The 21,998-nt window shown below is 44.5% G+C and overlaps 3 protein-coding genes across 3 annotated transcripts; 2 read left to right on the plus strand and 1 right to left on the minus strand.

Moving 5' to 3' along the window:
- Nucleotides 1-49: 49 nt before the first annotated feature.
- slc7a4 (solute carrier family 7 member 4) lies at nucleotides 50-6,507 on the plus strand. Its single transcript, XM_079729968.1, has 5 exons — nucleotides 50-186; nucleotides 2,259-3,324; nucleotides 3,441-4,147; nucleotides 5,082-5,190; nucleotides 6,016-6,507. Exons 2-5 carry the CDS (start codon nucleotides 2,343-2,345, stop codon nucleotides 6,237-6,239), a joined length of 2,022 nt encoding a protein of 673 aa, XP_079586094.1. The 5' UTR covers nucleotides 50-186; nucleotides 2,259-2,342; the 3' UTR covers nucleotides 6,240-6,507.
- Nucleotides 6,508-9,196: 2,689 nt separating this feature from the next.
- ccdc157 (coiled-coil domain containing 157) lies at nucleotides 9,197-13,533 on the minus strand (the record flags this gene model as incomplete). The annotated part of the gene is made up of 10 exons (XM_079741383.1): nucleotides 9,197-9,491; nucleotides 9,625-9,722; nucleotides 9,864-9,997; nucleotides 10,861-11,029; nucleotides 11,427-11,603; nucleotides 11,822-11,991; nucleotides 12,089-12,166; nucleotides 12,255-12,951; nucleotides 13,055-13,205; nucleotides 13,286-13,533. The coding sequence occupies 10 exons, from the start codon at nucleotides 13,531-13,533 to the stop codon at nucleotides 9,197-9,199; spliced, it is 2,217 nt and encodes a 738-aa protein (XP_079597509.1).
- Nucleotides 13,534-13,696: 163 nt separating this feature from the next.
- sf3a1 (splicing factor 3a, subunit 1) lies at nucleotides 13,697-21,845 on the plus strand. The gene is made up of 16 exons (XM_079756546.1): nucleotides 13,697-13,732; nucleotides 13,853-13,931; nucleotides 14,328-14,437; nucleotides 14,528-14,735; nucleotides 14,940-15,191; nucleotides 15,300-15,374; nucleotides 17,415-17,565; nucleotides 18,072-18,268; nucleotides 18,356-18,473; nucleotides 18,918-19,225; nucleotides 19,350-19,589; nucleotides 19,926-20,133; nucleotides 20,773-20,921; nucleotides 21,031-21,132; nucleotides 21,217-21,288; nucleotides 21,376-21,845. The coding sequence occupies exons 2-16, from the start codon at nucleotides 13,884-13,886 to the stop codon at nucleotides 21,475-21,477; spliced, it is 2,340 nt and encodes a 779-aa protein (XP_079612672.1). The 5' UTR covers nucleotides 13,697-13,732; nucleotides 13,853-13,883; the 3' UTR covers nucleotides 21,478-21,845.
- The last annotated feature ends 153 nt before the right edge of the window (nucleotides 21,846-21,998 follow it).

Below are 21,998 nucleotides of genomic sequence, written 5' to 3' on the forward strand. Positions count from 1 at the left end.
CGGATTATACGATGTTACTGTTCCTTTAAGAACCTGCTCAGACGCAGCGTTTAGGGCAGACGTCGTGCGGCCGCACTCGCACCTTCCCGGACTAGGATGATCCTCCTGTAGAGGTTCATTCATATAGAGGCCCGCACCACAGCCCCTCCAACCCCCGAGACCAACTATCCTACTCAGCCCATAGAGGTAACAAGATATATATATCTATATGTACCTTCGCTGGCTTATGTTTTTATTACATTTTTAGATTGTGTTTGTTTTGTAAATGCTGTACCAGAAAAGGCCTAAAAAATAACCGGTAAAATTTGGAACTGTTACAATTTGAAGAAAGGATACTATAAGAAGTATACTATAACGAATACAACCGTGAATGATGAAAGCGCATCGAGTCGTCGTAGGTCGGGTCGGTGGTATACGGTGGTGTAAATAATGGACAAGGTATACGGTCCATACGCAATTCGTTTTCCTACCGTACTATTACAACAATAATAGGAATTGTGTTGATCATTGTGACAACATAATTCATTTTGCGCTGCATTCGTATGCGATAGTGGCGTTACCATACTAGAATAAAATATTGCGTAATGATATCAGAAAGGATCTCGTAGATGAGTCGCCATGTCATTAGAGTGCCGTCATCGGATGTTACATCTCTACAGGGAAGAGGATGAGCGGCTCATCGTCCGCCTCTTTTAGAAGGCCCGTCCGTAGCAAAACTATCGACTTTTGGTTATAGTCTACAAAGAACCAATGTCCCATGCATGTATGTAAGTGTGTGTGTGTGTGTGTGTGTTTATATATATATATATATATATATATATATATATATATATATATATATATATATATATATATATATATATACACACACAGGGGAGAGTGGGGTAATATGAGCGAATTTTTACTCATTTTATAGGCAAGGAAAAATAAGACAAAAGTAAAATGAAAACATCTACCTTTATTTCAGGATGTCTCATGTCAATCAAAATGATAAGAATGCATCTATGACATAGGTCTGTGAAAATATGACTTCTCAAAAATAAAAGTTGTATAGTGGCTCAACTTGCCCCCGCCTAGGGGTAAATTGAGCCATCTGGGGGCAAATAGACCAACTTTTTCAAGTTGATTGCATTTTCCTAGTCTTATATATTTGCTTAAAACTATATAAAAACCTGTCAATGTTTCTGTATTTTGCCATTTCTCTGAAGGATTTTCACCCTTGACATCAGTGGCTGCTCTCTTCATGTCCTTTCTCTCTCTTTCTTGGAATGATAGCCTTTCTACAGTGTTTGAAAAAACAAATCGGTTTTGTAATACTACATTGAAATACAAATTTATACTTTAGAGACTTAATTTAACTCAGGCTAATCTTTAGCTAAAGTTTTCCCTTACTGTTATACCTTGGCAAATCTCCAACATGTATGCCATATATTTGTACATGTGGATAAATTTGCTTGACATATTATACTTGATATGTTAAAAACTGATTTTGACAAGCAAAAACAGTTCATTGTGAAAAAACATACTTGCAACTTTACCATGTGCTGCTCTCCATAACAGCCAGACATAAATTATGGTTGCTTCCTGAATTGATGGTCAAATGACCTCAAATGTGTACAGTTGCCTAAATACAGGGGGTTGGTCAACTTACCCAGTGGCTCATCTTACCACACTCTCCCCCATGTGTGTGTGTTTCAGTGTGTGTGTGTGTGTGTGTGTGTATGTGTGTGTGTTTATTAAATGTGTATGTATGTGTGCGTGTGTGTGTAAAATACATGTTTAGGTATTTCAGGAGGTTTGTATGACTGCTGTCTTTTAAACAATTGTGTCTATTTGGATAAGATTCCTTTTTGCATTACGCAATTGAGCATTCAATATTTCTGTTAACATAGATACTGAAAACAGAAAGTATCCCATTGACAGTAGTTGTTGGCTGTTAAAAACAACTCCTTATACCACACCATTATTATGGTTACCAACAGTATTACAATAAAATAATGTCCAGTTGAAAAAAACGGCACATCCTTTTCCTTTTTTAAGATTTATTTTTGCATTTTTTATGCTTTATAATAGAGGTAGATAGAGAGGAAGGAAGATAGAGGGGAGGCCATGCAGAAGAGGACCAGGGGCAGGATTCGAACCCGGGTTGCTGCAGTCATGACTGAGCCTATAGGGTACGCGCTCTGCACAGTGAGCCAGCGGGGGGCTCCCCAGAAGCACACCCTTCTAACTCCTGTGTTGTGCCTTGTTTCTTCCAGGATTTGCGTTCCTCAGGGGCATGGGCACAAGGTGATCGTGTGAACACAACCCCGCCCAGTCACTCTCCGTTCAACTCCGTAGCTATGGCAACGCGTGCGACCGGCTGCGCGCCGGTGGCGCGCCTCTGCCAGAGGCTGAACCGCCTGAAGACGCTGGACGACGACATGATGGCCACGTCGCTGAAGCGCTGCCTGTCCACCCTGGACCTGACCCTGCTGGGCGTGGGCGGCATGGTGGGCTCCGGCCTCTACGTCCTCACGGGCACCGTGGCCAAAGACATGGTGGGGCCGGCCGTGGTCATCTCCTTCCTCTTCGCCGGGATCGCCTCCTTGCTGGCCGCCTTTTGCTACGCAGAGTTCGGTGCGCGCATCCCCAAGGTGGGCTCCGCCTACATGTTTACATATGTCTCCGTGGGCGAGATCTGGGCCTTCCTCATTGGCTGGAACGTGATCCTGGAGAACATGATTGGCGGTGCGGCGGTGGCGCGGGCCTGGAGCGGCTACCTGGACTCCATCTTTAACCACTCCATACAGAACTTCACGGAGACGCACATCATGCAGTGGGACGTCCCCTTCCTCGCCCATTACCCAGACCTCCTGGCGGCGGGCATCCTGGTGGTGGCCTCCTTCTTCATCTCCTTCGGGGTGCAGGTGTCCTCTTACCTAAACCACATCTTCTCCGTCATTAGCATGGCGGTCATAGCGTTCATCCTGGTGTTTGGCTTCATGCTGGCCGACCCAATCAACTGGAGCCAGAAAGAGGGAGGCTTTGCCCCCTTCGGGCTGTCTGGAATACTATCAGGCTCAGCCACTTGCTTCTATGCCTTTGTGGGTTTTGATGTCATCGCCTCCTCCAGTGAAGAGGCCAAGAATCCGCAGAAAGCGATCCCTATCGCTACAGCCATATCCCTCGCCATAGCTACCGCAGCCTACATCCTGGTCTCCATGGTGCTCACGCTCATGGTACCCTGGCATTCACTGGACCCCAACTCGGCTCTCGCGGACGCTTTCTTCCGCAGGGGTTACAGTTGGGCTGGAATTATTGTGGCGGTTGGCTCAATCTGTGGTAAGTGTTCCTTTATTTGACCAATTGACCTACAACGGCATGATGTGATTCAAGTACATATATTCTCTGAGTCCTCTGTCTGACCCATAATAATACTCTGTCCTCCTGGTTTCCAGCCATGAACACCGTGCTCCTCTGCAACCTCTTCTCCCTCCCTCGGATCGTCTACGCCATGTCGGAAGATGGGCTGTTCTTCTCCTTTTTCGCCCGGGTCAACCCCATCACCAAGGTCCCCGTCAACGCCATCCTGGTGTTTGGGATCCTGATGGCCACCATGGCGCTGATATTCGACCTGGAGGCCCTGGTCCAGTTCCTCTCCATCGGCACCCTCCTCGCCTACACCTTCGTAGCGGCCAGCGTGATTGTGCTCCGCTTCCAGCCAGAGAAGACCAGTGCCAAGGGTACTTCCTCCACCTCTCCCAACCCGGCCGCCGCTCCCTCCCCCGTGGCCCTGGAGACCCAGACCATCACCGACGGCGCGGGAGAGATGAAGGAGTACGAGTCGTTCTCGGATAAGCTCCAGTTGGTGGAGAGGTCGGAGAGCCAGGAGCGGCGGGGCGTGGGGCAGCTGAGGGCCCGCTGGGAGCTCTACCTGGGCAGGGTGGTGGGGGACTTTGAGCCGGGCGAGGTGGTGGCCTTCTCCGTGCTGGCCATGATGGTGAGCGCCGTGTCCCTCTGCGCCGTGGTGGAGTTTGGGAGGAGCCAGCTGCAGTTGCCACTGTGGAGCTTCGTCACGCTCCTGGGGATCTTCAGTGTGGCCTTCCTGGGTAGTGTCTTGTTGATCTGGGCTCACGAGCCACAGAGAAACCAGAAAACCTTCCAGGTTAGTTCCTGTCTAGTGTCGTTGATGCATCCGTTGCATCACAATAACACATTAGGTTATGTTTTCCTTGAGGTTTCATTGTATACTCAAGGTTAACATAAAATAACATCTATACATGTGCTATGAATCACCATAACACGTTATGGTGATTCACAGCAAATACTATTGATTGGTTAGTCTGTGCAATAGCAAACATGAACCTGATCATCCTGCTAAATGAAATCATTCTGCTAACCCAATTGCAATGGCCGGCAGTTTATATTAGACAGTAAATATACCCTTCTTCTTAAAGCTAATGGGAATCGGCAGGAAATTTTGAAATATTATAGTATGTATATTTTCTTTCTGAATTTTATATTTTCTGTGCCGTAACCTATGTGTGTAAGGTTTGGGGTCTACAGGCCTGTCCGTGACTCCCATTGTTTAAATATGAAACGGTCATACAGCACAGAACAAAGGTTATGTGAATCAACCATAGGCGAAGACGCTGAAGTACTAAAGTAATACAAGACGGCCAGACACAGATCTGGCAGACTCCATTTTTGGGTCAACCTTACGATACAAGTTTTGTAGAAGCACAGATCTCACATCCCCTAGTTAAAGTGGCAGGCCTCGAGGACTCTGTTCACTTCTCTTTAGGGAATCGGCCATGCCCTCTTTGGGGGAATAGCAACTGCTAGGTGATGGAAACACCTCAATAACTGTGCCATTTGGGATCTGAATGCATGGAAGGAGAGTCACCTTCCACAGACACTCAGTTCCTACCATTCATTATGCTGCCAATTCATGGGCTTTCGTCAGCTGGCCATAGGCTCAATCACCATGGTGTTGCCTCATGGGTGATAGTGATTCAGCTGACGTTTATTTAAATAGAGGTCTTTTGAGATCTTTGTAGATCGCCGCTTTAAAGCATGACGTGTTTTCTTTCCTCCAGGTTCCCCTTGTCCCATTGGTCCCCGGTCTCAGCATCCTCATGAATGTTTTCCTGATGCTGAAACTCAGCCCCCTCACTTGGGTTCGCTTTGCCATATGGATCGCTATAGGTAACAGAATCTGCAGTATAACTCAACACAATCATATGAATTCATGATCGGTCTCTTACTTGAAATACCAAATTTCCCCATTCTCAGCCACCCCATGATCAGATTTGTGGTTGGGGTTTCAGTTTTTAAGCGAAAACTTTCATTTTCTATGTTCCAATGCTTGTCCACATTGTAACATTATTTATTTCGAGTTTAAGATTATGCAAATGTATACCTTTTTAAGGTCCCACATCAGTATTCATGAATTGTATCTATGGAGTAGGAATTTAATTATTTAGTTTATTGAAGGTTCAAGCAAAAACAGCCAACAACATGTTTGCCTCATTAATAATTAAATATCAAATGAAGCTTTGCTGTACTCTGTGGAGATGAGTGAAATTACCTCTAATTAGTCAAAAGTCACAGACGCTTGCTCACATATATGATTATTAGGCTGTTTAATAAAAAGGATAAGTGGGAGAACAGGATTAACTCTTATTAGCCTAGCTCTTCTTTGCACCAGTAAACCATTTAAACACGCCTGTCTGACCACAGCAAGTTACAAACTTGCATATATCCTGAGCGTTTAACTAGGCAAAGCATTTGGATTAGCCTGAGTAATCACGTCCCTTGAGAAAGCAACATTTCACATAAACGGCTTTAGCATTAGGATGGCTTTTACACCTCGACTGGCTAACACCACGGTGTCACCAGCCGCCAAGGCAATCACCAATGACACAGATCCTTCAAAGTCTTTGAATTAGAATTAGGTTCGGCTCGCTGATCGATGCCTGCATTAGTGAGATTTGTGTTTTGCTCAGAGTTTTCTTCTCCTCCCCTCTCTAGGTCTGTGTGTGTATTTCGGCTACGGCATCTGGCACAGCAAAGAGGGCATGCGGGAGCTCCAGCCCAAAGACATGGCAGCCAGGTACGTGGTTCTGCCCAGCGGCAGCCTGGTGGAGACGGTGCAGTCCGTCCAGCCAGACGGACAGGTGGACGCCTCGGCCCACCACGCCAACAACTCCACGTCCCCCACCACCACAGCTGCCGAGCAACCAGGAAGGACGTGATCCATGCCACGTCATCCGTCACAGCGGGCCAATGTTATCCATGTCCCCCGTTCTCTGTACCGCTGCATTAATCTGCTCCCTTGATGAGCCTGTTTTCTATTGTGTGCCTGTCCCTGGAACTCCGTACTGCCACTGTTCTCTCTCTGTCTGCTCTGCATATACAAACGTCCCACACGGAGGAGAACGGGGCGATGCACACCGCTGCGTCCCCATGAAGCACATTTAGAATATTATTACTGTATAACATTTAGTGTTATATTGGAACCTAGAGAGCTTTTATAACGTTACTATATCTCTCTGTATCTCTTCAGGTGTGGAAAACCGTCCTCTTAAACCAGCTCTTTCGTTCTAGGGTTTCCCGTTTCCCTTGCCTGTCATGTAACCCGTTCATCATTTCTTTTGTCAAAGTCTCAGTGTGTTTGCAAGTTATATGGTGCTTTATTTGTGACAAACTGCACTCTGTGCTGTCAAGTATACTCAGTGGATGCTGATCTTAAAATGACCAAAAGGACACTATGCTGGACAGGAGATTTAAAGTTTGACTTTCTTATATTTTATATTATTCATTATTATATTTCTAGCATGTTTTGTTTAAATTATAGAACTTGATTTTCCTTATTTGAATGTTTTTGCACATTGATCCTAAAAAACAATCATGTGTCTTTCTCTTGGTTGAAATGTGTAGTCCGTCCTCGTGTTTCTCCCACCAAAGTTAAGTTAATCAAATATGATAAACGCTATACTATTTTTATACTATATCTTTTTTTCTATTGTAATTTCACAGATGCTTCAATAAGACCATTTTACAGCACATACATCCATATCATCACTTGTTCTGTGTTAATTAGACAAGTGATTGGGAATTCAATCCCTGTTTTAATCCATTAACTCTCATCCCATGACCCCTTTGAGAACTTAATGTTGAAGACTTTTGTTCTTCCACTGAGTTTTCCCACATATCATTAAAATGGCAGACAACCCTTCTATCTATATGGGCACAAAGCTATTGCTTAGAATGTCAATACAGTTCAAATAATAGCAGACAGTGGCTTATGTTGTTTTGTCCGTGGTTCCTCTCTCATCCCCCTTTGCGGCATTTGTAATCCAACAGATTTGCGGCAGTCCTGTCTGCTGCTAGGCAGTTTGACCTAGATTATCGACATGTGCATGGGTGACGCTGCGTGACAAAATGTTGAAATAACAGTATAACAAACAACACGCTTTAGAGAACTTAACTTTGTTGTGGTTTTTGTTTTGTTGTTTTTTCTTTAACCGCTGTTTTTGTCTAGTTGTATTTTCCTCCATGGCCCTGACAAGGCCCTCTTTCACCCAGATGGGATCCGTTTATAACATCACTCTTTCTAGATGATCCATATATGTGATGGATATTATTGTTGTGATACACAAAACCAATGGCCTTAACAATGTTTTGGTGGGCGAGACTTCCAAAGCATACGAGATTACGGTTTCATTTGTTCCGTATTTAATAGAACAGTTCACATGGTATCATTTCAGTGTTTTAAATGAAAAACAAATGAAATAAGCATGTACTAACTGTACCACAACATAGATGGTTAAACAAAAAACAATGTATTAGGGCATTGGTCTGTAAAGTTAAATAGTCAGTTTCAAAGGACCATGTTTTAACAATATTGCACAATGTAACTGATTGTTAGCTCTACATTGGCACTGCTGTGCTTCTTGTCTGTATGTATTTTGTCACCTATTTAAAACGCTCATCATTTGTGCCAGCAAGCACAGTTAAAAGCAAGTTCTTCAAAAATGTTCTTACTTATTAATAGTACTCTCTGTAATCACACATTGAAATCTCAACTTTCTGTTGTGTAACGTTACAACTGTATTGCTAAATAAATGTTTTAAAGCATCATTCAAGATCATGGTGGAGTCTTCTGGCAAACTGCAGAATCATACAATATACACACTCAATATGTATGTATATATATGCTCAATGCCATAATTATACATGTTTTATCTCAATGTCTGCTAAGTGAGCTAATTAAGATTTCAAAATCAAAATCCACAAAATAAGTTTGTTTTATAATTATTAACGACACATGCCAAGACAAATTACATGCTTGATGATGCAGCTTAACTGTTTTAAGGATTAACCTCTTGAGAATGTGTTCAACTAAACCAGGGGATCAGTCATTCAAAAGTTTATATGTTTAGTTGAATAAATTGATCATAACTCAAATTTATTGCCAGACATGGGTTCTTGGGAGATTTGTTTTGCACTGAAAAGTTACTCTCATATATTTGATTAGAAGCTTGTCATAACGCTCAGGTAACACACGTTACTCAGGTTACTAATCAGCAGCTCACATTTCCATTTGCAAATATTCATCTACGAAGTGAACCTCAAAATATACACAGCAACATATAACTTTCAGGAAAATGTGTGTGTGTACCCTCTCGAGTGTTCTCTCGAAACACAGCTGAAAAAGACGACTCCAAAAAGTTAACGAAAAAGACTACACGAATGTCAAAACGAATGTCATGCGCTTAGGTTGCCATGGGAACGTCATTTCACAGCAGAAGAGCCTGATAATCATGCCCGCCCACCTGTGAGGCATTGTTTGTGACATCCAAGGCTTTCGGAGCTAGTTCATTAGATCTAATGTAAGTCATTTACTGAAGCCAGTCCTTTTAATGCACCACTGCACACTGCTACCTGATAGGGCTCTTTACAACATGTGCACTGTGGCGTCACTAGAGGTATCAACATGCAACGCCATAACATTTATACGTTACGAGAAGTCAAACCATTTTCGAAAAAACGTAAAGACACCAACTAAAATGACACTTGATAAATTGATATAGTTGATAATAGAATTGATGTATAATAACCCAATGACATGGAAATGGTTATGCTCTGTTAATGTAGCAGTGAGGTGTAACATTAAATATTTACAGTAACATTTACACACAGACGGGTTTCACCTATTCCCTCGGTTTGCTGCAGCACGGTCCGCCAGGTAGGCGTGGCGTGTTTGACCTAATGTTTTGAATCTCCCGGAACCTCGTCCTCTTCCTGTTTTGCTCTGGAGGGTGTGCCCGTTCAGCAGCAGCATGGGGGAGGAGCGGGAGGCAGTGGGGCTGGCTCGAGTGGTGGTGGCGGCGATAGAGGAGAAATCGTCCCCCCAGCAAATATAATCTGGGCCACCTTCTCCTCCACCTGCCCCCCTACGCGGGTCGGGTTTCAGCTGTGCTGCTCTACTGCTGCCGCCCTGCCTGTGATGAAAAAGGAAAGGTCAGCACACAGTGAGCTTTTCACAGCAGCAATATACCCCATGATCATCACAAGCATTGATGTGATCACATCAGTACAGCAAGAGAGTCTGTATGCGAGCAGCTAAGGACTTACGGCGAACTGAAACACTGTGTCTGTTTGGTTTCTACTCGATGGTCCCCTGAAGGCGGTGTTTGTGGTGATTGGTACTTAAGTTCTTCAGGTGAGGAGCCCTACAATTAATTGTGAATATTAGCGATATTCGTCACTTTCAGTCATCAACAGGTCACTAGACAATAGTGTGTCAGAAGGGGGAAACATTGGTATACATAACATAGTATGACATGACATTACCATGGTAACTAATACCTTACCATAGCAGAAATATATCTTTCATTTAGTGTCACAAGGCTGTTGCGCAAAGTTGTATTTTCTTTTTCCAGGAGCTGGATACGGATTTGGTTGGCTTCTAATTGCTGCTCCATGTCGAAAAGCACATTCCCTGAGCCTTCAGGAGTTAAAACACAACAAAAAAACGATATTGTAAGTGTATTTTGTAGTTCATACAAACTAGGCTGTAAAGTTGTTTACATTTAGTAGAAATAAATGAACACTTGCTTATGGTTGAGGCCTTTAGAAACTATTTAAAAGAAGTAGCTATCTTTACTGCATATTCATCTCAGTCAGTCACTTACAAAGACAGATGATAAACAAATAAACACAGATTATTGTTGTGAAGCAACTGAAAAATAAACGTCCTCACGTTCTGGCGTCAACGGAAATCAATGAGAACAACTGAAAACTATGCCGGTTTGAAACTGTGATTCTGAAAAAAGTATGAATGCTATAAAAATTTCGTTTAGCTAGTATTGAAGAAAGAATGTGTAGATTTGTTTAATGGTTTGAACGATGGTAAACGGTTGAAATTTGACTGAGTCACGATGTCTTAAGTAATTTAAGTTTCAGAATGGGCAGACGGCTTCAATGGGACCAAATGTAGAATATGAATATGACGGTTTGAAACTAAAACTTTGATTCTGAAAAAAAAGTTGAAATGATATCGAAATTCAGTTTGGATAGTATGGAAGATACAAGTGTGGAGATTTGTTAAATGGTTAGAACGAAGGTAAACGGTTGAAAATTGATTTAGTTACGTCTTAAACAGTTGAAGTACCAGAGGAAACGGTTGACTCCCACATTAAAAAAAAGTGGAAAAAGCTGAATAGTTGAAAGATTTGAAAGAGTTGAAAAACGCTGATAGATAGCCATCATGTTGACCAAATAATGGGCAGAAGAAGAATACAAATAAATATTTCAATATCTAGAGTGTGAATGCTACAGCATTCACACTAACAAACAACAGGGCCTTACTCTGAGGCTGTGTCAGGTGTATGGTGGCAAGTTCGGGAAAGGCCACCAGCAATCTCTCCCTGTGGCTGAGATCCTTCACTTCTCCGTCCAGACGCCCCACGATGCTCTTCAGCTCTTCCACCTGAGCCTCCAGCAGATCCTTCTCCCCCTGGAGCTCAGCGCACAAGACCTGGGAAAGCAGAGGGAGAAGAAGAACTTGTATGATACCGGTCGTTGAGTCGTTGAGCAGCATCCACAGAAAACAGACAAAGGTTAAGGGTTCACCTAAGGCAGCAGATATGGGCACATCTACTCAGGACCAGGCCTGCCATATCAAGCTTTGTTCACACCCCCATCCAACTACTCTTTACTCTTTGTATAGCCTGGCGCCTCAAACTGTATTCAATTTCATACAAGCTTAGCCTTTGCATAGATGGTGTATATCTGGTTTAAAACTGTATTTTTAACTGCAATGGTTTGTTGTGTTTATTGTGTATAATGTCTGTGTTTCCTGTTGGATGACCTGATATTGTCTATACACAAAGATAGCGATTGGAATGGCACATCCAGCAGGCACTGGGTGGTACCTGCTGGGGGGCGGACTGATCCAGCAGTGTCTTCTTCTCCTCTGTCACGCGGTTCAGTTGATCCTGGAGCTGGCTCTGCCGCGCCTCGCTCTTCTCCAGCTGGCTCTGCAGCTCCTCCCGCTCCTGGTCTAGAGTCTCCATCCTCTCCACCAAGGACTTCTCTTGGGCCTGCATGGACTGGAAGGAGCATTGGGTACCAGGATGAAACCTCCACACGACGTGTTGATCTAGTCACCATGGAGAAGTTTTCTAGGTTTGACTGTATTTTCAATAGTCTGATAATCAAACGCTTGATTGATAAATCTGAATACTGACTGAATACGCTCAACGGCTTCAATGTAATCAAGAAAGGTTTTTAGGATGATCTAAAAGGCGGTTGGGATTGGACCACTCACCACTTGTTGATGGCAAGCGCTCTGATACTTGGAACACTCTTTGTTGAGACTGAGCTGCATGTCAGCCATCTGACTTTCCAATAGATGGGTCCTTCCCTGCAGCTTGAGGTGGGCCTCTTCTGCTGTCCGCAAGGCCTTCACCGTCTCCACCAGACCGCCTTTCTCCCTCTCTACCAGGGAATGTGATGGTCCAAAATACAGTATTTTACATTTACACAGAATAAAACATAACAAACACAAACCTAACAAAAAAATGTAACAACTTACCCAGCATATTCAACCTTTCCAGTTGTGCAGCTAATTCCTCTTTCAATTTAGATATCTGGTCTTCAAAAATGGAATTACCTGCAACAAAACATCCATTAAAACATGAAACATCTAACCAACCAACAAGCATAGGTTCTCTCTACAAAATAAGGGGATGTCACTGTACTCCTCAGCAGGCATTGTTGTTCCTCTTGCAGCCTCCTCTCTTTCTCTGTCACGGACCTTTGCGCTTCCCGCAGTAAAAGCTCCATCTGGCGTTTGCTGGCGAGGTACTTTTCCCTTTCCTTCTTCGCACCCTCCTGTGCTCTCTCCAACCGATCCTTGGCTTTATCCCCCTCTTTCTCCGCGGCGGCGAGCCTATCGGTGAGAGGCTGCACCGTCCCCCGCACCTCCCTGAGGTGTTTCCCCAGCCGACCCATATCCCTCCGCTGCTCCCGGCCCCACTGGGCGAGGTCACCCGCGGTCAGGTGTCCAAGCTCCACCATGTCCTCCACAGCGACCAGGAGGGGCTGCAGGGAGGAGGGCAGGCCCTCGCTCTGACACAGCTCCACCAGGCAGTCCCCGGTCTGCCTCAACACACACTGCACCTGATCGCAGGCGTCACAGGGGACGAGAGACGACTCCACCGTCTGGCAGCTGACCTTGCGGGTGGGGGTAGTGAGAACCGTAGGTGAGGGACGGAAATGAGGAGTGGTGGGGACAGCGTTGACTTCATTATTTGCAAAGGAGTGGAGGGAACTTGAAGAAGACAATAAAGATGCACGTGAAGAATGACTCCGGGAGTATACAGACAGTGATTGTTTTTTTTCTTCACAGCCCTTTGGATTTATTTTAGTTGCTCCCTGGCTTTCTTTAAATGCATCCTGTTAAAGGAAAAAAACATCCAATTCAATAATGTTGAACAATCAAATGCATATGTTTATGTTTTGTTTATGAATAAGGTAGGTTAAAAAATGCTTGGTGTACCTTTAAGTTAGCAAGTTCAATTAAATTACTCCAATAATGCCTGACAATCAGACCGACAGACACACATCCCTGCTTCTGACTGTGCTCACTGCTTGGTCCGCTCCTCAGCTGGACCGTATAAAGACTGAAACTTTGCAGCAGCAGCAATAGCCTTGCTCAAGAGGGAGAGAAAATTGAAATTATGGCCTTGTCCGTTTATTTCATAATTTGATGAGCTGTTGCGACATTTACCTGTCAATCACCAGCTCCAGCAATACAATGTAGGAGTACTGGTTGAATTCATCATCCCCTTCAATGTGGTCATACTGCTCCAGCAGCGAGACCAGGTCGAGGTTGCATGACAGCTTGTCAGGGAACTTCCAGGAGGAACAGCGTACAGGTCCCGTCCTGGAGAACACTTCCAGAATGGCCCCCTGGAGGTCGATGAGATCTTTTCTGAGACTTTCAACACTATCTCGACTCCCTAGAAAAGGACTCATTTTCGAAGACTGAGATTAATCTTCCTAACCCATCCATAGAGGGTGGGCCCAGTGAAGTAACGCTTCCTCGCTGGTAGATTGTTGACACTGCATCTCCATAGCGACTTCCTCAAAGAACTCCAAGTCCCATCATGCTTAGCGTTGTGATCCCGGAAGTAGTTGACCTTCATTGAGAGTGGGCTGACGAACACACGACGCGGTAAGTTCTTTAGTGCGGCTGAAGCAAATGTGTATATAACGTTCTTATAAATGTTCTTTATCCATGTTCTGTAAACGTTGCCATCGCGTCTGAAAACTGTGGGTGCTTATTTTTTCGCAGGTTACCTTCTGCCCCACACAAAGAAGCAGCCATGCCGCCCGGGCCTGTAGCGATCGTTCAGCCTGAACCCAACATCACGGTAAGGCTAGCAGGCTGGCTAACGTCGCTGACCATTCAGCGAGAGAAACAGTGTGAAATATACTATCTGGTTTTAATTCCATCCCAAGATGGAGCAGTTTCCGTTGTAATGAGCTATCGTTACCCTTCATAGGTTAACGAGACTGACATTAATGGTTAAAGTGCATTGCATTTTGTAATGCAGAGCGTTCTTTATTATATTATATATTCTTCATGAGATATCTTTTTTTACACTTTGTGACGATGTGAAAAATGTTTTGGTGAGTATTTTATCTGCCTTCTTAGTAATATGATGTGTTGCATTGCCTTGGGCGTCAAATTGTTTCTTAGTAAATAAACTTTATTGGTCGTTTTACTGTTTGGTGTGTATCTCATAACTTATATTGTCTCTTACCAGAATGATGAACCTGTGGAGGAAACACCAGCTACTAAACCTATAGTTGGTATTATTTACCCGCCTCCAGAGGTCCGAAACATCGTCGATAAGACAGCCAGCTTTGTTGCCAGGTTGGATACTCCTGATAATGTTGTGCAGTGCAGTCGTATATTTTAAATGTGTAATTTGATGATAAACTAACCACTTTTGCCATTTCACAGAAACGGACCTGAGTTTGAAGCTAGGATTCGGCAGAATGAGATCAACAATCCCAAGTTTAATTTCCTCAACCCCAACGACCCTTACCATGCCTACTACCGCCACAAAGTCACTGAGTTCAAGGAGGGCAAGGGACAGGAGCCATCTGCAGCGGTGCCTAAGGTCATGCAACAGCAGGCCCTGCAACAGTCACAGCAGCAACCTCAAAAGGTACAGACACACAATGCATCAATATTAATAATTTTACTATCCTTAAAATGACAAAAGTTTAGTAATTTTTTTTATTATGTTATCCTAGCCCAGGGCCTGAAAGTAGAAGACGTTATCGTTAGGGCTGTATCTATTCCAATCAATAGACTTTTGTGAAATTCAATATCCAGTATTGAAATGTAACTGTCAACTAATTTTTTGCAGTCCCAGGTGATTCATGAGGCAGTGATCCCCAAAGAACCGCCCCCTGAGTTCGAGTTCATCGCTGATCCTCCGTCAATCTCTGCGTTTGATCTCGATGTCGTCAAGCTCACCGCCCAGTTTGTTGCCCGTAACGGCCGTCAGTTTCTTACCCAGCTCATGCAGAAAGAGCAAAGGAACTACCAGTTTGACTTCCTACGGCCCCAGCACAGCCTGTTCAACTACTTCACCAAGCTGGTTGAGCAGTATACAAAGGTAAGCAGATCAAAAGCTACAAAACTTTTTTGTAGCGTTTTTGTAGGACATCATTCTCCTGGCGAATGTGTTGGATTGACCTAGTTTCCACGTCACCCCATGCTGTAGATCCTCATCCCGCCCAAAGGCCTCTTGCAAAAGATGAAACGGGAAGCGGAGAATCCAAGAGAGGTGATGGATCAGGTAAGCCTGCTTCCAGGAGCTTCACTCATTCAAATTGTTGCAGCGTGATGAGCACTAAAATCTGCTGCCTTCAGCCGCGGTCACTAGCGTTTTCAGTTGTAAAGAAGAAGTCATAACTTCTCAATTTCAACAACTATTTATTTAGAACCTTTAAAAATCACACAAAATAAAGCCCCTCCCTATCTCCATCTGCCCCCCAAACACATTGCTGTTTGTTTTACATCCAGTGTCCATCTAAAGGTACACACGGAAAGAAAAAAAAATCCATAAATGGACCTCATTCGGGCGGGATGTATAGAATTATGTGTTACTAGTAATTAGCAAATGGAACTAATCATTCGCCTGATAATAAATCACCAATGTTAGCCTTCTTGTCCCGGTCCAACACTCTTCACATGAAATGTCCAATTAGATGGCAACCTTTTGAATTGTGACACTTTCACCAATCTTGATTGATAAATATAACGGCAGGCTATAGAGATGGGCGATATGGCCTAAAATCCATATTGCGATATACATTGCAGCCTCTTGCGATAACGATATATATCACGATATAAAATCTGAACAAATTCAGAACAGGTTCCATAGAACCTAAGGAAAGCCAAACTGCTAAATGTATTTAAAAAAAAAGAGAAATATAGTATGTCATTTCGAGGACATTTATTGTGAAACACTGTAATCAACAACATAATGTTGCAGATAAATAAAATTAGTATTGGGTTTCTTTCCTTTAGTGCAAACCATTCTAAAAGGCACTACACTTAGTTTAAGTCCTTGGTTCTTAAATGCCACCCAAGATGCAGAGAACAGGAAAAACGGGTGTCTTTCTGGATAAGGAACAGACACTGTACTGACAATTAGGGATGGGCATGATTAATTGATGATCGATCATTGATTGTTACGATTTTTGTCGATTACGTGATATTTTTTTATCGATCAAAAGGAGGTTGACCCAGCCGGAGAGGTGGTCTCGGAGACGTTGCTCAACATGGAGCAAAGAGGAGACGGAACGTCTATTGGATATTTGGGTCCGATATCCAAAAGACATTCCGTCTCCTCTTTGCTCCATGTTGAGCCACCACCCGACGGTCCGACAAAAGCAAGTAAAAAGTATGCTGGAAAACATAACTTAAAAATGCCGATGCATTTAAAACATTCCGAGTCAGGATGAGGGAGAAGGAGTTGGACAAGTCTGCAGATCAATGTATATCACGCTGGATATCCATGATTGTTTACTTTCACCGGTGCTTCCCCCCCCCCCCCCTTTTTCTTTAACGCTTTACCCCGCCCCAGACCTTTTTGTCCAATGATTTAACGTTCTTTGCACACATGCAGTTTTGTTGACGAATTCTGGCACTGTTGCGAAAATTGCAATGTGAAAAGGAACCGCACCAAACCAAAAATTAAACATTGTATTTTGCGTCATCAACATGCGTTATCGCGATAGAGCGATAGAATTAAAATCTCTATCGTAGGCCATTTTTTATCGTTTATATCGTATATCGCTTATATCGCGCATTACTAGCAGGCTACATATTATAAAATGCAACGGGTGTCGTGGCTGCCATGTAATCATGTAAATAAAACCTGTATGGTTGTAAAATCCTTTGATTTGGTTTAGTATAATTTTTAATGACAGCACATGCTGCATTCTAAGCAAATGTAGTACATTGTTGTTGCACCTACATGGTGGACACAATCAAATATGTTGGCACATGAACTTTCACCGTAATGATGCAATAATAGTCCAATAGTAATACAAAAGCAGCCACTGACCATGATCAACTCCTTCATGGTGGTTCATTTAGTGGCACAGAATGCTGTCCGGAACATAAAGAACACTAAGTAAAACCCTGATGACTCGTTTGCCAAGCCGTTAGACCCGGTTGGACACAGTAGATGTCACGGCTCATTACAACATTGCTAATGAATGCATGTTTTTCTTCATCAACCGTTGATGGATGAATAAGTACATCCACTTTGAATGTATGAACATGTGGGATGCGGCTCACCAGGGACTGTAACTCTGCCTATTTCCAGGTGAGGTACCGCGTGGAGTGGGCCAAGTTCCAGGAGCGCGAGAGGAAGAAGGAAGAGGAGGAGAGGGAGAAGGAGAGGGTGGCCTATGCCCAAATCGACTGGCACGACTTTGTTGTGGTAGAGACTGTGGATTTCCAGCCCAACGAGCAGGGTAGGTGGAAGCCGATACTGTTCAGCAAAGGTTCTGATGTAACGCATGGGACATGTTAGCTCTGTCTCAAAGCCCTGGCTGCAGCCTTCATAGCACTGACATATGAAGGTGCCTCTGTGAGTGGTGCACCAAATGATCGGACACCAAGCATGATCAGCCGACATACGCCCTAAAATTGTGATCAGTGGTCTGCCGATGAACTTGAAATTTTCAGATTGCAGGGGCCAATCAAGTGACTCAAAAAGGTTTCGACAAGACGTGCCGTCATGAGGTTCAGTCACTAAGAGCCCCCTAAGAAAATTGTTACTATTGTAAATGAGTAACAAAACTGTAGCTTTCTGTCCTTCCCGGTTGCACATGAAAGCTTATTTTTACGAAGCAGAAAAGCCCCCTATGACGGCTGCTGGCCGGGCTTTGAGACCCAGCTATTGTGTAGGAAAAGATTATAGGCATGAAATTAACGTCATATTTTTTTCTAATATGTTTGTTTGATTTTGAATCCTCAGGTCACTTCCCTCCACCCACCACACCCGAAGAGCTTGGCGCTCGCATCCTCATCCAGGAGCGCTACGACAAGTTTGGGGAGAGTGAGGAGGTTGAGATGGAGGTGGAGAGCGATGACGACGAAGATGGGCGCGAGGATCGCAATAGTGGCCAACCTTCGCAGCCGGACCAGGACACCCAAGTGCAGGACATGGACGAGGTTGGAAGAATAAGGCACCCTTTATGAATACAGGAAAATATGAACACTTGATATGCCAGTGTGTAATGCCTTCCTTGATCTCTCCAGGGATCTGATGATGAGGAGGACGGAATGAAGGCTCCTCTTCCCCCAGACAACCCCATGCCCCCTCCGCTGCCTCCTACGCCAGATCAGGTCATCATCCGCAAGGATTACGACCCCAAAGGTATCCCAGACGAACCTTAAGACATAACCCCATAAAAATGACCTTTCTGGTTAATCATCCTCTGGTTAAAAAGTCTAGTCTTAATCCATTCTACCAGCCTACCCAGTGGCCTGTTACAAAGGTTGCTTATCCATACATCTAGGTGGACACTCCCACTTGTGGCGTCTCAAAAACACAGAAAAGGGCAGATTATCAGATCATAAGGCTTGTAATGGCTAATCACACTCACACCTGGTGGTATGAAATTACCCCTTTAACATCTCGCTTCACTTGTTTGTAGTGTTATTGTCTGTGTTTCCTGTTCCTACACTGACATGGTCTACACACAGAAAGATAGTAGTTTGATTTGACCATGGAAAAAGCTCACGGGTGCACCAAGTAGTACCTGCTGGGGGTGGGTTGACCCAGGAGGTGTATGATGGATAATACTTTCCCTTGTTTCAGCCTCCAAGCCTGCGCCCGTGGCCACCACCCCGGACGAGTACCTCATCTCACCCATCACCGGAGAGAAGATCCAGGCAAGCAAGATGCAGGAGCACATGCGTATCGGCCTGCTGGACCCCCGCTGGCTGGAGCAGAGGGACCGCAGCATCCGCGAGAGGCAGATCGAGGACGAGGTGTACGCCCCGGGACAGGACATCCAGAGCAGCCTGAAGCAGCTGGCCGAGAGGCGTACCGATATCTTTGGTGTGGAAGAAACGGCCATCGGTAAGAAGATCGGAGAGGAAGAGATCCAGAAGCCAGAGGAAAAGGTGAGCAAAGTCCCTGATTCCCGAGCACACTTTCTCTCAAAAGAGTGCAACTCTGCCGATGATCTCCAGCTTGTTTTGAGTCTGTGACTTCGTACTCAGTGTGTCCGTCTCATCCCATTCGTAGGTCACTTGGGACGGTCATTCTGGCAGCATGGCGCGTACACAGCAGGCCGCCCAGGCCAATATCACCCTGCAGGAGCAGATCGAGGCCATCCACAAGGCCAAGGGCCTGGTGGGAGAGGATGACGGCAAAGAGAAGATTGGCCCCAGCAAGCCCCACGAACTGCGCCACCAGCCTCCTATCTCCTCCCCCATCCTACCCAGACCCAATCTCCCGATGCAGGTGCCTCGGCCACAATCCTCCGTAAGTTCACACCGTCTGGACAAATCTTTGTTGGGTAAAACCGTATTTATAGTCGCCTTGCGTAACGACATGAGCCAGTGTTTATCCAAAATGACGCTCTTGGCTCATGCAGCGTTTTGATGCACACCATGCAGCACTGTGAATGTGAAGTACCAGAGTCTAGGGCTCTGTGGGCTCGTCCATAGCAACGTTATGGCGAATATAGCCATGCCGTGCTAGGACGGTCTGTGCACTCCACGAATGTTGCATCAGCGCTACTGTGAATGATGCTTTACCTAAGATCTACTGGATGAGATTCTAGTGTAACAAACCTCAGCGCTAAATGTTCACGTCCAGATGCTGCCTCCGGTGCGCACCACCCTGCTCTCTGCCGTGCCAGTTCTCCCGCGGCCGCCCATGGCCCCCGTGGTGCGCCTGGCCTCCGGGCAGGTCCTGACCCCCATGCCGCAAATGATGCACAATCCCCGCATCAACGTGGTCCCCATGCCTCCTTCCAACCCCCACATCATGGCTCCTAGGCCGCCCCCTATGGTCGTCCCTTCTGGTAAGAAAGACGTTATTGTTGCTGTGTTTGGCGAAGGGAATAGAAATACGGGAACTTTCGATTATCGTTTTTTTCAGGGCGGATGCCGATATTGGATTAATATAGGATAGATATTATGTACCGAATTGGATGTTATGCAATGCAAATCGAATGTATGGATTATGTATTAGAAAAGATGTAAAGATGATTAAAAGTGAAACAGTTGAGTTAAATGGGCATGCTAATGATTGGAATTAGATGAAGCAAATCAGTTTGAAATAAAAGCCTGACTTTTAAAGGATTTTATTTGGCCAGTTTGATAAGATCAAAGGTTAATTGTTGACATTGTCATTATGTTATGTACATCATCCATGAATCTTGTTCAACTCAACCCTTCTCGTTGTGTAGGTGTGTTCTGAAATTGGGCAGCTGGCGATCAATGCCATATTTTCTAAAATAGCATTTTGAATTTCCCATAGCTCTTTGTGAGGGTCAGTTCATCAGTTGATGAGGAGGATCACATCCTTGCTGAGCATTGCTGTGCCACAGTTGACTTCATATTGGCATAGGGGACACGCATTAGGGTTCAATATCTGAGGTGGATGACGTGCAAAGGCCAATACCTGATTGCTGATGCTCATCTTGCTTCTGCCCCGCCAGCCTTCGTCCCCGCCCCACCAGTGCCCCAGCCGCCGGCCCCCGCACCCCCGTCCCACCCACCCCCTCCTCGTGAAGACGAACCCATGAACAAGAAGATGAAGACTGAGGACAACCTCATGCCCGAAGAGGAGTTTCTGCGCAGGAACAAGGTGGGTTCGACTACTCTATGTTCTGTGTTTGGGCACCGTGTTTAAAGCCGTGGCATCCCATTCCATGATATCCTTGAACCTGATTGGATTACATTTGTCTCGACTCCAGGGCCCTGTGGCGGTTAAAGTCCAGGTTCCTAACATGCAGGACAAGACCGAATGGAAGCTAAGTGGGCAAGTGCTCAACTTCACCGTTCCACTAACGGACCAGGTATTATGTTTACTTTTAACGGTTCGTCCTTCATATCTCTAAAGCTAGAGTACATAGTTGTAACGTGAATAATGTATTCCCTAGGTATCTGTTATCAAAGTCAAAATCCACGAGGCCACAGGCATGGCTGCAGGAAAACAGAAGTTACAGTACGAGGTAATTCATTTTTTAATTCTTTGAATATCTACAGTCTCATATCTAAGGTTGCAATTGATTAATTGTGTTCTCTTTTGTAATTTCTAGGGTATTTTCATCAAAGATTCAAACTCCTTGGCTTACTACAACATGAACAATGGTGCAATCATTCACTTGGCCCTGAAAGAGAGAGGAGGCAGGAAGAAGTGAAGCAGGCATCCAGGGAAATGTATTCACAATGTTTAATCTGATTTTTCTTTCATTTGTGTCCCGCAATATTGCCCCCCACGATTGTATTTGGGTTTTGGTTTATAACATCAACAGACAAAGAAATCCCACAATATTTTAACATTGATTCTGTCTTGTTCTCTTTGTTTTAAGTCACCTGGCTTCAGTTGTCTTGATTTGTTTATAACATCAACAGACAAAAATAATGCCAACAATATTTTAACATAGATTCTGTCTTGTTCCCTTCGTTATTAGTCACATCTATTCGGTTGTCTTGATAAATGTGTTGTGAAGTGGTCAGTTAGTTTAGAGTGTAATGCTCTTAAACTCAATAAAGGACAATACATGTATCTGTGTTAATTAATTTTGTCCTCCATATTTTTTGCTCTAAATTTTGATAAGGATCGCAGAATGGTCAAAGTATTAATTGTGCACTCTTAATAAAAATTGCAAGTCCTCCGTGGGTCACCAGAGGGAGCAGCGGGGCGCTCCGCTCCAGTGTT

This window comes from Pollachius pollachius (genome assembly GCF_949987615.1).
Source record: "Pollachius pollachius genome assembly, chromosome: 1".
In the NCBI taxonomy this organism is placed as follows: Eukaryota; Metazoa; Chordata; class Actinopteri; order Gadiformes; family Gadidae; genus Pollachius; species Pollachius pollachius.

Coding starts and splice junctions, on each gene's coding strand:
- sf3a1 (XM_079756546.1), top strand. CDS start 13,884: ATGCCGCCCGGGCCTGTAGCGATCGTTCAGCCTGAACCCAACATCACG. Junction 17,566..18,071: donor TTTCCAGCCCAACGAGCAGG/GTAGGTGGAAGC, acceptor TTGAATCCTCAG/GTCACTTCCCTCCACCCACC. Junction 20,922..21,030: donor AGTTTCTGCGCAGGAACAAG/GTGGGTTCGACT, acceptor TCTCGACTCCAG/GGCCCTGTGGCGGTTAAAGT.
- slc7a4 (XM_079729968.1), top strand. CDS start 2,343: ATGGCAACGCGTGCGACCGGCTGCGCGCCGGTGGCGCGCCTCTGCCAG. Junction 3,325..3,440: donor GGCGGTTGGCTCAATCTGTG/GTAAGTGTTCCT, acceptor CCTGGTTTCCAG/CCATGAACACCGTGCTCCTC. Junction 5,191..6,015: donor TGCCATATGGATCGCTATAG/GTAACAGAATCT, acceptor TCCCCTCTCTAG/GTCTGTGTGTGTATTTCGGC.